Raw genomic sequence first — 15,410 nt, 5'->3', positions numbered from 1 at the left:
TCCGGCGACCCTGATGCCCATAAAAAAATATGGATATCAAATATAATTATTAAGTGGCCCGCGGCACGTTTTTGAATCGATGAAGTGGCCCACTCTCCTAAAGGTTGAGCACCCTCTTGGTTTACAGGGTGCATATAAAGTCTAGTAGTAGCAGTCTTCACAAATTTCTCAAATAAATGTGATACATTGACTAACGCAGTATTTTCTTACACAAAATTTATTGACTGGAAAACAACATATACATAAAACACAAACAAGAAAAACAAATGAAGAAAAATAACAAAGAAAAAACAAGGCAATTCAACATTTTATTGGTGAGAAAAATTATATCTAATAAAAAAATCTGGACGGCATCAATAAAAACTTTTAGCTAAATTATTGTCATTCTTATCACATTTATGTATAACTCTTGTATTAATATAGGAAATAAAAAATCTACAATAATAAAAATACTTATAATTAGATTGAAATTATAACCGGTATAACTAAGTAAAATAAAATTCATAACAACATGCAAAAAAACAAAGATAAAAAGTGTTTTTGATCACATAAATGATAGATCACACCGGCTATTTCAGTATTAAGGATTGAAAGCATTTCATGACAAAGCTATATATATAGATAGGATCATCACAAAGCAAACAAGTACAAAAAAAAGGTGATTTTCAAGCAGCAGCGAGTAATTTTAGCGATGAAAAAGCTAAGCATTACGAGTTATTTGATAAAATTCAGAGTTTGAAATGCACTGATTTATCAATGGAACAAGCAAATTAATTTTTCTCAGGATAATTTTGTTTCAGATTGTTTATGGAGGGGAGAAATGCTTGAATAACTGGTGGGTTTTTCACTGTAGAGGATGCATTCAGTTCTTTCACATTGTTCGGTTATGAAAAGTCAGAATTGTAGGCTTAGTACTGCTTTGAAGAAGAATTGATGACTTTTCCTCTGGATTTAATTGTGAAAACATCTTTCACCAATACTTGGCATTCAGTGAAGGTTAATTCTTTTCAAATGGTGTTTCAATTTTTTCATCTATGTTTTTTTCTTTTTTCACCTTCGTTTCATAATTTGCCGTGAATGTCCAAGCTTATAAGTTCTCATCTAATGGATATATTTTTCCATGGATTTCACCAGACGTTGATGCAGCTTCTTTCTGTAATCACAAACTCTTTTTTTTTCTGTGTATATGGCAGATATGAGTATGTCTAACCTTGTGCATTTTGTTAGCTGTAGAGATGCCCCCTGAAATCCCAGAATTAGAAAAAAAGGCATATTCCCATCAGCGAATTACCGTAGAACACTCTTCCAAGTGCGAACAGCTACAATATAAAGAATCAGACATTTTCTAAATGAGAATGAGGCTGTATATAGTTGCATCTCATCTTTTCATAAATCAGTACTCATCGAAAGAACATGAAAAATTGAAATGGTTTTGAAAATTGAAAACTTTTTTCAGGAAAAAAGTAACTACTTCATTTTGTTTCTTTGAGAAATGGAATATTGGCACTAAAATTATCATTTTTGTTGCACCACGGTCATTTTCTACACGAGGGCTAATTAGACCAGGTCCTGCAGTTTATTGCCGATTCCAAATGACAGTGTTCAACATTTCTGCCTTTTTTATACTCACCGAGAGGTTGGTTCTGTCACTAATGATAAATGCTTAACCCCTTAAACTCTTGTGGCAAGCATTTTCAATATTAAGAAGTTTAAACATAACAGATCATTGTTAAATACTTAACCCTTTACACAGATTTTAAAATTTCACTGATCTGCATTATAACTGCCACAGTGAAAATCACTAAAGCCTCTGCAAAATTCCACACCATTTTTTAATAATAATACGGTTTTTCCAATTTTTTGCAGCTAATAAATGCTTTCCCGCCCCATCCGAGAATAATAAAGAACCAAGGAAGAGAAATATTCTAGCTTTTTTCTATTATTTATACCGGGGGGTGGGGGCGAATCCTGGGTACCAGGCCACCATGGCAACCAAAAAATTGGTATTGGTGCCTAAAATTTCCTTTGTATAGTTACTAAATTGCAGCCTGCACAAAAGGTTTGGAATTTATAGTAGCATATCTGCCAACGTGAAAGAGGGTCACTCATGCCCTAAAAAGGTAAAAAACAGCATTACTTTGAACCTTTTTTTTCGGGTACAAAAAAAACTTATCACCTAAACAATTTTTCTGGCGACTAGATTTTTTATGTGATTTGTCCGCCCCGTTTATACTATGCACATATTCATACACTACCCTGAAAGAAAAGAAAAACACACTGTCTCTCTCTCCTTCTGCTATCCAACTTTGAACAAAAGCTGACTCTTACAACTAGGCAGTTAATCTAACAGGTTGGGGGAATGGAAAAACATGTTTGACTGTAGAAAAAAAACAAAATTCAGTATCTAGGCTCATCATTGATGAATAAAAGGGTTTTAAGGAAGCGAGATATCTCGTAATTGGCAGAATAAAAGGCATCAAGTTAGGCAAGATTTCCTGTCAATGCCGCTGTAGGAGTTTGAACAAAAAAAAAATGCTTCAACAAAGCATATGTCTGAATATATGTCCTTCTTTCTAGAGAATTCTTAGGATTTATCTTGCTCATCATGAAGAAACTGAGCTTTTTGAGAAACAAGATAAGAAAGAAAATATATTTTTGGTCGAGATTTTTTTCCAGAAAATTTATAAATCTTAAAACTTGGCTAATATTTGATTATAAATTTACAAAGCTCTCTCAAAAATACTTATATGTTCCTTACTAGGTAATTCAAAAGTCAATAATGAATGAAAATTAGAAAAAATAGCCCACAAAATATGAATCACCCAGAGTGTGTCTAAAATAATTCAGGAGCTGCAACATTCAAATCAAGGTTCCCAAGTGTCTCTCAAAAACACTTGATAATTGCAAGAACACATATTTTGTGAATTTAAGCAATGATGCATCATAACAGAGACTACATAATCCACAATCTTGCATATCCATGAGAAGATGGAAAAAATTGTATACACAGGGATCAACTAGATGGAGCTGGGATTGATGTGATAAGATGTTGATTCAATATCATTGCGATATGACAGATACAATATAGTTATATATGTATAAACAGAGAGCTTATTTATGTAGGTATATGTCTCAGTTCATTTATGGTTTTTTGGATAAATAGGAATAAAATAAATAGTGGATATAGAAGAGATCTACTTCTCAATATTTATACAAATGGAAAAACACTCACACACACACATGAGGTCCCTGTTAAATAACTCTGTGAAATATGTGGGTTTATAAATAATATGGCAACATAAAAAGGAACATGCAACAAAACCGAATCAATCGAATGAAAAAAATTAGAGCATCATTTCACGCACAGCAGCAGCATGCATATCAAAAACCACTTTTATCATCATCATGCAAAACTAGCATCATAAGCCAATTATCATGCAAAGCAAACAGCAATCTTTGAGTCCAGGTCAATCGTTTCTCAATGTCTCTCTTTCTATTACTTCAAAAAAATATTAAAATATATGCACATATTAAACAAATAAATATCGAAATTTGCATACATGTTTGCATGATAAAAAATGGAAACTTATGCATATTTAACTGACATTTCACCCAAATTAATCCAAATTTTCAAAAGACTTTTGCACCCTTTCTCAAAGTTGCACTAGATTAAGCTGCAAAAATGCACAATAAGCATGTACTTTTCATTTCACTTATTTGGCTCACTCACATATTATCATTTTTAATCATGTGAACCAATTTGAAAACTTAGAGAAAATATCTTGGTTGGTCTTTACTTTCCTTTTCATGTAATCTTAACAAAACTTTACTGACATAATACTTGAATGGTTCCCTGAGTTTTGGTCATTTCTGACACCCCCCCCCCATGTCAGAATATTCCAGCCTAGGGGGCCCTACTCCAGGATGTGGGTGCCTATGCCCACGACGTGTATCCTTCCACCCCAATCTCGCTATTGTCTGTTTTTAAAACTTAAAAGCAACAAACTTAAAAGCCTCTACCTGATTTCACCCCCACTTTGCCATTAAGAGGGAGCAAATGTGAAGCCTTCTTCCCATGGATACTGACATAATACTTGAATAGCCCCTTACCAGACAATTTCTACTTTTGACTAAATTTGTAGAATAATTGCACAGTTCTGAATACAGTAAGGCTGCCACATCAAAAGAAAATTTGCGCCAGGTCTTTTCATGAATAAGTGGTGATAGAAAACAGTTTCTGTGTTTCTGTAGCTGAAATTGCTCTGAACACGCAAAGCATGGGTGCACAAAATTCAGCCTTGAGTAGATAATCTATCCCATTTGGAGATTTTATTCCACTTAAAAACAAATTTACAAAATATTTCAGTACTTTAAACTGGCACATGATGTGAAATTAAATGCAATACTGTATGCATAAAGAAATAGGATTAGGTAAACTACAAACTCTAATTGGAAGTTTGGCCTTTAAATATCAACATAAAACAGTTGGTTATTTTTATATACTGCAAGTCAGTTATTACTACTTGCAAGTCAGTTGTTTTTACATATTGATTTTATCAACTAATAATATATATGAATATTATAAATATGAATGAACTCATTCATATTTTGCCCTCACAGAAAGTAATTAAGCTCTTATATAGCTTGCAAATGCCATATTTTGCCTGTGTGTGTATTATAAACGGTTACATGTGAAAAAATTTAAAAAAAAAAAACCATTTTATCCAAAAAAAATTATTTTGTGTTACATAAATGCAGCGATCTTTTACTTACACACCCCCCCCCCCACCTACACGTTTCTCTCAATAATAAGAAGATTTTCTGCAATTCTGGTCCAAAATGTAAAATAATAATACTATTCACTCATACGCCTCTCACTTGCGCGTCTTTTTTCCTTGCACTGATGCATAAGTGAGAGATCAAAGATACGAGGGAGGGGGCAGCATCAATGAAGGAGCTGACATACATAATTTATATTTTATATACAGGGTGCATTGGTAACAGGACTTGTGGCATTTTACTGACAAACCATTGATCATAATTCTGATTAGAAAAAGTATCCAAATAACCTGCAGTACTCAGATATGTCATGCAAGGGATTGTGTAGTTATTAAAACTTTAAAAAAAACTAACTTTTTATACAGTCCCCGTGTGCCCAAAAGTCATATTAGAAAATATTATTTGAATTGACATTGTCATCATCTTGCCCCCCCCCCCCCAAGCCATTCCATATACGATCATCTTGCCTTTCAAGTCTTATCTCTGCCATCCTCCATACAGTTAGATGAGACATGCTAAAAGTAATTTGAAGTTGCCATTTCATTCAATAAACTGATTTAAAATCAGGATAAAAATACTAGCAATCATACTGTTTATGAATATAGTACATATTATTATATATTCAATATTATAATTTACAGTTATTTTAATAAATAAGTTAGCATATCAGCAGAAACTGAACAATCTGTACATGATGGAGAAAAACTGGTCATTTTTGTATTCAACATAGATATGTGGTACATTATAAATAAATTATATATCTTGCAAACCTCAGAGCCATATCAACTTGAGCGATTTCCAAGAACTGCATACACCTAAATCACTGAATTTTTTAATGAATGTACTATTTTGCATGCATGATGATTTTTGAAGGCTAATTGAATAGCTTTCTCTGGCAAAATTATCCCCACAGTCTCAGAAATATTGTTCGTTGCAAGCAGAGGGAACCACCAGCAAAGCTGTTTGTTTCAGTATGTAGACTAGATGCATCTGAAACCTATAGTTTGCATTGCATGCAAAGCTAGAATTTTGTGAGGCATATTTTACACAAAAGCTGAATGATCCCTGAAACATTGTGACTATAGAATTAAGAGTGAAAACGTAAACATACAAAAAATAGCTAGGGAAAAAAAGGGAAAAAAATTCATAAAATTCTGCAGCGTAGTTTTCAGTATTTTTTCACCAGCATGAAGAAACAGTCAAAATTAATTGAATTCCAAGTTGCTTACAGTTTAGATGAAGTTAGGAGATTTTCCATGTTGAGCAACGCTCTATCAATATGCTGATAAAACTTAGCTGTGCTTGTTTCAGGGCAATGCTTGAAACCGGTGATTGTAAATGTGAGCCTACATTCATAGCAAAATAAGAATTTATTATATACTCATGTTCTCATTGAAAAATATTCATAGCGTTAAAATATCAATAAATGAAAATTGAAATAATAGGGTAATAAATAAAGTAATGGCAACATAGTTGAGAAAGCCTTGACACATGGGAGAAGGAAAAAAAGGGAGTGGCATTATTTATTTATGCAATAATATTAATATTTATTTATGCAATATCAATGTGTGGAGAATATAAAACGGTTAATGTACTACAAGTATATAAATATACAATGATCATACTTCTCATCTTCAATGTTATAAAATGTCCCATATCCATCTTCTCGCATGGCCATGACACCACCTCCAACTGGTGTGTACCCACTGCAGCTTGTCGACAGAATAAAGTTTCCGCTACCACCGCTACATTTTGAAGGGAAAATATAATTACATAATTTAATTAATAATGACTTTGAAAATTTGTGTAGATTATGGAATTTAAAAATTTCAATAAAAGCAATTATTGTCTGGAAACCATCGCTCACACACATAGATACTGTTGATTCAATTATGCTAATTATAATTAATGAAATGTATATTGTCACCTTATAATGAAACCCTTGTGCATCAAAAATTCATAACTTTACAGGAAAAGCAAATTAAGGATGGAATGTTCCATTGAAGAACACATATATGAAGCGTGTATACGTTTTTCTCTCCATAGAGAGCAGATCAGTGGTAATTTTTTCTTAGCAGCAGTAATTGGTGAGAGGCACCTGAGTGGTGCAGTGATAAGATACTCGTCTTCCACTATGAAGGTCAGCGTCAAGGTCCATGGGTTCGAATCCGGGCAAAGCCAAAAAACATCAGAAACAAGTTTTTCACCTACCAAGCCTGGGGTGACCACATTTCCCAACCAACTCCACTGGTTGGGAATTGCCGTAAGGCTATGACCGGAGGTGGAGTGTGGTAAAACAGAAAATATAATAAATAGTAATTGGTGGGACATGACGTTTTCAATCTAAAATTGTCAAAAAAGTCATTTTCAAAAGAAAATTGATGCAGGAGGTGCTCATTATAAGGTGACAATATGATGTGCTTCAAAATATTTCTTTAAAGAATGCAGTACCTTAACCAACAAGTGTCTCAACTTTCATATTGTATTAATGGTTTGTTTACAGAAAAAGATGCATTGCAACATAATCAATTTTGAAAACAATTTTTGTCAAAATCACTTTGACGCACTGACGAGATGGCCACCTGTAAAAGCAAAACTCCTTACTAACAGCAGTAAGCCTGTGTGATTTAAAAACATAATCATACACACAGAATAGGCTTAACACTAGAAGAACCACGCCAGTCATTTTGACCATTTTCGATCTTCTCGCTCGATTTTCATGATGAACCAGATCATTTAGAATGTTGCAATACCATAACTGCCTAAAAATGCTATGTCCAACTATCATAAACTTTTAAAAAAATCAGCCAAGATATTTTTAGTTATACCAAGAAGGACCATCACCAGTCAATATGACCAGTAACGTTATAGACACTTTCATAGCTGTGGGCAGCAAATATTTTGTTGAATCATTGCATCAAGTTTCTATTAATATAGATATGCTCACTTTGGCAAACAGAAAGCATCCTTAATGACGAGATAAAAATACTAGATTGGCTAAAAATATTAATGCGAATCATTGAATCTTATCTAAAGCTAGTAGAAATTTGAGCATGTGGTGATTGTTTTTCTCCATCAATACTTGCTTAAATACTGAAGCAGGAAAATATTGTCCTGTTAGGTATAATGATAAAAGATCAAAAAAAAATTTCACATGAAATTCATAGGGCCTTTTTACATGAAATGTGCTTACCATATTTACACATAATGACATTAAATTTTGCGTTTTCTGGGTAAAACAAAAATATTCTTCTACTATGTTCAAATGCATTGAAATATATATTTTCAAAGTAAGAAAAATTTCTGAAACCATCAAATTTTACACCGACATGAAGTATAGCATTGATCAGATGACTTGAAAGCATTCCGTGCACATATCATTCATTTGCCAGTGTGCATTCTTCACAACCTTCCACATAGCCTCAAGTCGATTTATAGAAAATAAAAATAAAACCGGGAAAGTTAATTTCCGTCTTTTTAAAATTAGCTAAAAAGCTTAGAGACTCTTATTTGTTCAGGAATCAGAATTTTGCTAACAACAAGTGCTACTGTACCTCCTTCTAAACAGAACATGGCCGGCCACTGTCTCAATAAAAAGATATAAGCAGGTGGTCAAAGACCTTGACTACACTGGAAAAGTGTAAACCTCTGTCCTTCTAGGTAGAAGAAAATGTCATTTCTTCTAGTGTTGGGGGGGGGGGAAAGCAAGATGATGTGAGCTTTACCCTAGGAGAGGACAATGACCCTGGTTATCTTCCTTTGAGCATAACGCATGTCCTACAATCTTTTCCCTTGTTTAACCCTTTCCGGCAACCGTTTAAAGTTAGAATTTCAAAAAAAAAATTGTAAGCAGTCTATTCAGGCCTAGATGAGTATGCAGGTATAAATTTGTATAGATTGCATTTACTGTTTTAATTTCATGGGTGTGCCCAAAGAGGGCCCAAATGAGGGCACACCTTGAATTCTGGACTTAATTTTAGGCAAGCTTTCAATGTAAAAAGTTAAAACTTATACAAAATAAAGAGATTAATGTACAGCCAACAAAATTATATAGAAATTTTTTTTCCAGAAATCCTTTTCATATCCACAAAAAAAAATTCTTTGAAATTCTAATCCATTACTTTCAAAAATAAGGGTTTTAAAAAAATAAACACAGGCCAAAAGTATGGATCGGCTTACGTGGTGCTGTTATCTATGTTGATAAAGAAGGTTCCCTGAACTAATTTTCATTTTATTTATCATTTATTTTCAGTGTTTGGAAAGGGAATTTTTAGGTATGCCCAGACTGGGCACACTGAGTTGGAAAGGGTTAAGTAAGCTAATCAATAGAAGAAAGAAGAATTCTTTATTAATGGAACCATATGACAAAATAAGAAAAGGAAAAATATAGTTGCTTTCAATGGAATCATGTACATGTTTCCCCAAACTGAATAAAATTTCCCACCACCTTGAAAAATCGGGAACATGATTATTGCTTAGACTGCTACTACCCACTCTTGAATCTTCATGACAGAAAGTTTTGTGCATATATTATTAATGAAATTAATGGTTTTGTGGTGTCTGAATTATACATGTTTTTTGTTGGAGAACTGCTACCATCTGTCTCCAATGTAACTGGAAAAAACAGATGCATGAATTTTTGTGGTTATGTATGTATCGCGTTTGAGGCCTGCTTGCTTTGTGAACTTAATGGGGGAGACTGTCACATTTGAAACTCAAAGTTGAAAAACTACAGAAAGCCTAATTTAGCCAACCACCACTGCGCCATCTGTAGGGATCAAACCCTGGTTAATTGATTAGACTGAAAACGTTTATTGTTCCAATTTTAGTGTTGAGATTTTTTTATCTTTGCTACTTAGCATGCTGTTCCTATAAAAAAAACAACAAAAAATAGAACTATTCTCTAATTTTGAGCAAATCTCAGAATATTTTTTACAGCATCCTCCATCAAACAATACCCTCAGATCCAATGATAATTTTTAGAGGTCCAGTAGTAATTATTAAATCTTGGTTTCACTGTATTTATTCGAAAGGGGAAAAATTCATTTATTTTTTTCTTCTAATTTTTTCCCTTTATACTCCCGTTATACATTCAAATCTATGAATGTTATTCCCATTAAAAAACTTGATGAATGAGAACTGAATAAAATGATAAAAACCACATCAGATAAAGAAATTTTATATAATCACCTTTTAATCCAAGATGGGTCCATGAATATTTCTGGAATAGGTAGATCTTCCTCCACAGATATCATGTATAATCCCAGAAAATGTCTATCACATCCTGATGGAATACCCAAGAGATTGGGGGGAAAGATGAAATCAAAATAAGAAAACAAATATACACCTCCATCATTTTCTACCACCTAGTACAACCGATTTTAACAGACTTGAAAGTTAAAATGGTTATTCCCTCTAATAAAAAATAATTCTTACACTTCATTTCTTCAAACATTGATTCAAATTTTTAGCATTGATTAATGAATAGAATGGAATGAAAAATATTTTTTTAATACCATTGCTTCGCATAGCATCTTTCATTGCATGCTTGAATTTCTCCACAGCCACATAAAGAAGTCTCTGCTTTTCTTTCACCTAATATGAATTTTATTATTTGTCGTCACAAAGTCAAGTCAATTTTAAATAAATCAAGCAATTGGCTAACATAATGCATAGCAAAGTTTAATAACCCCTAGTGAGCATTTAATTTAAGCATTGATCAAGTGGTCCCGAGCACAAAATCGGGCACAAGCATTGAGCACTCTTGATGCTTCAATGAGCACAATGAAGTTCACGAGCAACATGTTGAAGATGGCTATCCTAGAGCAAGCACGGTTAGAATAGTATCTGCTACCCTGCTGGAAACTTGGGAGTCTTGTTTTCTAAGAATGTCAAAGACAATTTGTCAAAACGTGCAAACATATGTGGAAAAACCACACACAAACATTCACGTTAATAAAGAGAGATACGTATATGTTTCTAGAAAAAAATGAAAAATAATTATGGAAACCTGAAAAGGAGGAGGAAAGGGTGAATTTTCTAAAACGTAGGAGGATGCTTGTGAAATGACATCAAAAAGAAGGATGTTTGATAACCTTATATGAGACAGAGAGGTTAAACTACACTGATATAGGTATTGCAAATGCAAGAAATTATTTTTCACTCAAGATAAAGAATTTGAGATGCAGATATGTTCTACCATTACTACTTTACCGCACACACCAACTCCAGTCATATCGCCATACTGCAATTTCCCATAGAATGAGATGGGTGGGAAATGAAGTTGCTAAATATTGGTGGTAGCCCCAGGCACAGTAGGTAAAGAACTTGTTTTCTATGTTCTTCCCCACACCCCACATAGGAGAAGTAGACATGAAAGGTTGGAGGAGGACATGATGATGATGATAATTCATATACACTCATTGCCATAAAAATTTGCGCAACAAGAAATAATTGTGGGATCGAAACGGAAGTTGGCCTGAAGGTACATGTCGGGCAGATATGCAAATGATTAGAAATGCAGCGTGATTGCGCATTGCATAATGCCACTAGAGGGCGTTGAACTTAGTTCTCCTTGGAGTATAAAACAGGTAAGCAGAGCTTGCTGGAGTGTATTTAATCATTTGCAAAGGAAATGCTGAGGTAGACATACCGTTACGCCGCCGTCGAAGACCATATGAGCAGTTGTCAGAGTTCGATAGGGGAAGAATCATCGGGATGATGGAAGCTGGGTGGTCAGCTCGGCGAGTAGCTCGTCAACTAGGCCATTCTGATTTTACTGTGAGGAGGTGTTGGGACCAGTGGACAGAAGAGACGTCATTTACACGGCGACCAGGTTCAGGACACCCTCGCCAGACCAGTCGTCGAGAAGACCGTCACATCATCCGAAACGCACGAGTAGAGCCAACTGCCTCATTGGCGGCTATCCAGGCACAGGCAGCAGCTTCACTACGGGCCCCTGTGTCTTCCCGAACCATCGCAAGGCGCCTGGCTGAAGGACATCTGGTATCGCGGCGCCCATTACGTGTGCTGCCAATGACACCCACCCACCAACGCCTCCGTTTGGAGTGGTGTCAAGCACGACGGATTGGACTGCAACGGAATGGAACCAGGTCGTCTTCAGCGACGAATCGAGATTCAACTTGAGCAGTGATGACAATCGTGTTCGTGTGTGGAGGCCCCGTGGTGAACGCTTCAATCCTGCCTTCGCTTGACAGCGACACACCGCTGCCACAGCTGGTGTCATGGTATGGGGTGCTATTGCTTACGATACACGGTCACCCCTAATATTGATCCATGGCACAATGACAGCCCAGCGGTACGTCCATAACATCCTTCAGCCACATGTGTTGCTACTCATGGCAGGGCTCCCAGGAGCCATTTTTCAACAAGACAATGCTAGGCCACACACAGCAAGGATGTCACAAGACTGCCTCCGCCACATTACCACCCTTCCCTGGCCTGCTCTATCCCCAGATTTGTCACCAATCGAGCATATCTGGAATCATTTGGGACGGCAAGTTGGACACCCTACGAGGTTGGTTGAACTAGAGGCGCATTTACAGCAACTGTGGAACGAGATGTCTCAGGACATCATACAGAACTTGGATGCCTCAATGCCCGCTCGTATCACATCGTGCATTCGCGCTAGAGGGGGTCCAACAGAGTACTAAAACTTCTGTTCATCTGTACTTTTTTCTGCAATAAATGATCCTTTTTCTTGGATTTTCTAATCACTTACTTATATCAACGTAGTACTTACATGTGTAAAATTTCGTTTCACTTTGACGACTTCTTCTGGGTGCGCAAATTTTTATGGCAATGAGTGTATGTTCATATAACTGCTCCATCATTGACACTGTGGGGGATCCCATATCTCTGCTCATACTTTCCCTGGATTGAACCTGTGACCCCTGACGGTAAGCTACATGGTGGAAAATGAGCATCTTACCCCCCTAAACTGCTCGAGCGTACACATGTTGTACTGAACCTGTAAGCTAAAATGAATTTGAGAACCAAGGTCAACTGTCAAATAAGTCTTTAAGTTGATGGTTCAGAGTTTTTATTGATTGTCTTACAATCTGTTAATTTATTTACTCATATTTTTTTCTGATCATATAACTGAAAACAATATGTAGTGATACGACTGAATTAGTGTATAAGATAAGGGGTAATTCAAACAGAATCACTCACGCTCTCTGTATTTTCGACCATTGCAGATACCCAATCTGTAACTTCTGGAAAGCAAGATCTTAATGTCTCTGTCCTACCATGATAAAATTGGCGGGTCGAAGCTGTCACATATGTAGGGGCAAACCTGTAAGAAAAAATATATATCTGTGTAATCAGAATTTTTGTTCTTTCACTTTCAAAAATATCTGTAAAATATGACAGTGAAGAACTAAAATGATATAATTGCAACACGTTCTTGTTTACCTGCCATGCATAGAAAAATATGCATATTGCAAGGCCAACTGTACATATGTCTCTGGGTGTATTTTGATTGTTTTCATGAATGATTTTCCATAGGATCTGAAGACAGAACGGGAGACATCTACATCATCCGCCTGCAATATAAATATTAGAATTGAAATACAAATACAAATACCACAGCAGGCAAACTAACTAATGAGGTGGCTGAAAAAAGATGTTCATAAAAAAATATGAATGTCACACACAAATATAACCAAAATACAGCAACCCAATATAAAAGCATATAAAAAATCAGTAATTAATACTATACCCTGCCCAAAAAAAAAGATTATGGTTGTCTCATCTAAGTAAAGATAGTTTCTCGAATTATTCCACTGTTATCATACTCCTTGTAAATGTATGAATTGTGTTCAAATTCACGACCCCCCCCCCCCACTCCAGAAGTAAGCTATTTTATTCACTGACAACCTACTAGGTAAAAATTCTCCGCAACATTGCAACGAGAAGAATACATATAACATACAAGGTTACAATCGTTTTCGTTCAATGAATGAAAGTTGTCATAGGGGTGGTGGAGATTAGAATCACCCCCCCCCCAAAGCATAATATGCTGATATCTGTAACTTACATTACAGAACAATCTACTGCAGAGGAATCTGGAAGACTTCTAAGTGTATAAAACACTATTATGGGAATTTTTACCACTATATAACCATACATGCACCTCATAAACATTCCTTTATGGAATTTCTAATGAATTGGCACATGCCGGAATGTGTGTTCTGAGTGTATGTGTGGCCCTAATGTATTTATTTTTTCTAGTTGAGCTTGTTTCATGTTTGTGCTACCATATTTCTTCAATTTTCTGAAATAAAGATGGGAATACTCGAATTTTCATGTTATGTGAGCATCGTGTTGTAGACCTGCCTTGGGGATTTTTACCGCAGAACATTTCCAGTCAGCTGAGGGCTCGCAGAACAATGCAAAACATTCTACTTTAGGGCCTCTTTCCTTAAAGTAAGTTATGAACAAATTTGACAAAATAAAATAAACAATTTTAATCAATTCTGATACAATGAAGAAAAATCTGTGCAAAAAAAATGGAATTTTTTTTTTTAATGAAAGGGAAAATCTTCATTATACATTGGTAAAGTCCTCCAACCATTAGATGAGACTTGGCCACGGCAGGTCATTCACCTCTGACACTTCTATTATTTTCTAGAAGGACAAGTCAATCATGAAAGCTCAGTCACTGACAAGATATTGTCAATGCTCAATCATATTACCTAAATGAATTGAATAAAATCGTCTGACATCACACAGTCAGTCTTGTCTCATGGTTGGAGGACAATACCTTGGTTTGCAAACATAATTAGTTCTGAAAATATGCTTGTAAACCAAAGCAATTATATATTAAAGCTAACTTTCCATAAGAAACAATCAAAACACAAATTATTCATTAAATGAGTCTTTTTTCACACTAGTCGGGTTGTTTCTTTTAGAAGATAAAGAGCATATTAATTTGTTTTTAATATCTTTTACTTCATATTTCACATTGAAGACTAGTGGGTATTTGGAATGATACAAGAGAAGCTTCACTTAAATCCCTGCTTGCATTAACATACAACAAAAAAGGTGAGGCAGTCCTGCATGAGCTTGTACTATAGATCCCACATCTCACAGTCTGTGGCATCTTAAGAAATGAGCCCACTGGGCCCAAGAATAGAATAGAGAAACAAAAACCCCAAAAAAAATTATTGAATTCATTTAAATTATTAAATGAATTATTGAGTGAAATTATTCCCCAAAATTGTTTTCTCTCTCTCATTAATACTCTATATATGGTGCTGTTAAGGCCCTAAGTGCACCTAATTCTCAATGGGACTAGCCTCTATAGCAAATTTGCCAAAGTCTGAATTACAGAAATGATTCAGACTATGGATAGCCATTTCGTGAAGTGGCCAGAGAAGCCTGGCCAAAGCTCGATGTGCCGATGCAAGATGGCCTGGTAGAAGCCAAATCCATTTTTTTAATCACCAATGTGTAATGCACATCTATACACAGCAGCATATTGGATTATCCCCATGTGACGTAAGAAAAAAGAAAAGTGAAATTTGAGAGAAAAACTAAGAATTATCATATAAGTATATAATTTTTTTCCAAATTTTGAAGGAAAAAAAAGATTACAGCATCGTGAC

At 35.2% G+C, this 15,410-nt stretch overlaps 1 protein-coding gene across 3 annotated transcripts in view; it reads right to left on the bottom strand.

Moving 5' to 3' along the window:
* Positions 1 to 297: 297 nt before the first annotated feature.
* The window catches only part of CROT (Carnitine O-octanoyltransferase), a 55,321-nt gene continuing 40,208 nt past the window's right edge, over positions 298 to 15,410 (bottom strand). For 2 of the 3 annotated variants that reach the window (XM_089252590.1, XM_089252589.1), the window contains exons 12-18: positions 13,216 to 13,346; positions 12,973 to 13,096; positions 10,296 to 10,374; positions 9,970 to 10,063; positions 6,405 to 6,524; positions 6,009 to 6,125; positions 298 to 1,319 (exon numbers count right to left, since the gene is read on the bottom strand). In XM_089252590.1, the coding sequence (XP_089108716.1) occupies positions 1,280 to 1,319; positions 6,009 to 6,125; positions 6,405 to 6,524; positions 9,970 to 10,063; positions 10,296 to 10,374; positions 12,973 to 13,096; positions 13,216 to 13,346 (705 nt within the window). In that variant the 3' untranslated portion in view covers positions 298 to 1,279. Of the gene's footprint in view, positions 1,320 to 5,894; positions 6,126 to 6,404; positions 6,525 to 9,969; positions 10,064 to 10,295; positions 10,375 to 12,972; positions 13,097 to 13,215; positions 13,347 to 15,410 lie in introns of those variants that run through there. The other variant, XM_089252591.1, reaches the window with a different exon arrangement.

This window comes from Pholcus phalangioides, unplaced genomic scaffold, assembly GCF_987345545.1.
Source record: "Pholcus phalangioides strain wild (caught in Gottingen) unplaced genomic scaffold, Ppha-v1.0 ptg000030l_1, whole genome shotgun sequence".
In the NCBI taxonomy this organism is placed as follows: domain Eukaryota; kingdom Metazoa; phylum Arthropoda; class Arachnida; order Araneae; family Pholcidae; genus Pholcus; species Pholcus phalangioides.
The sequence above is the reverse complement of the archived record's forward strand: the minus strand, read 5'-3'. Positions and strand labels throughout refer to the sequence as shown.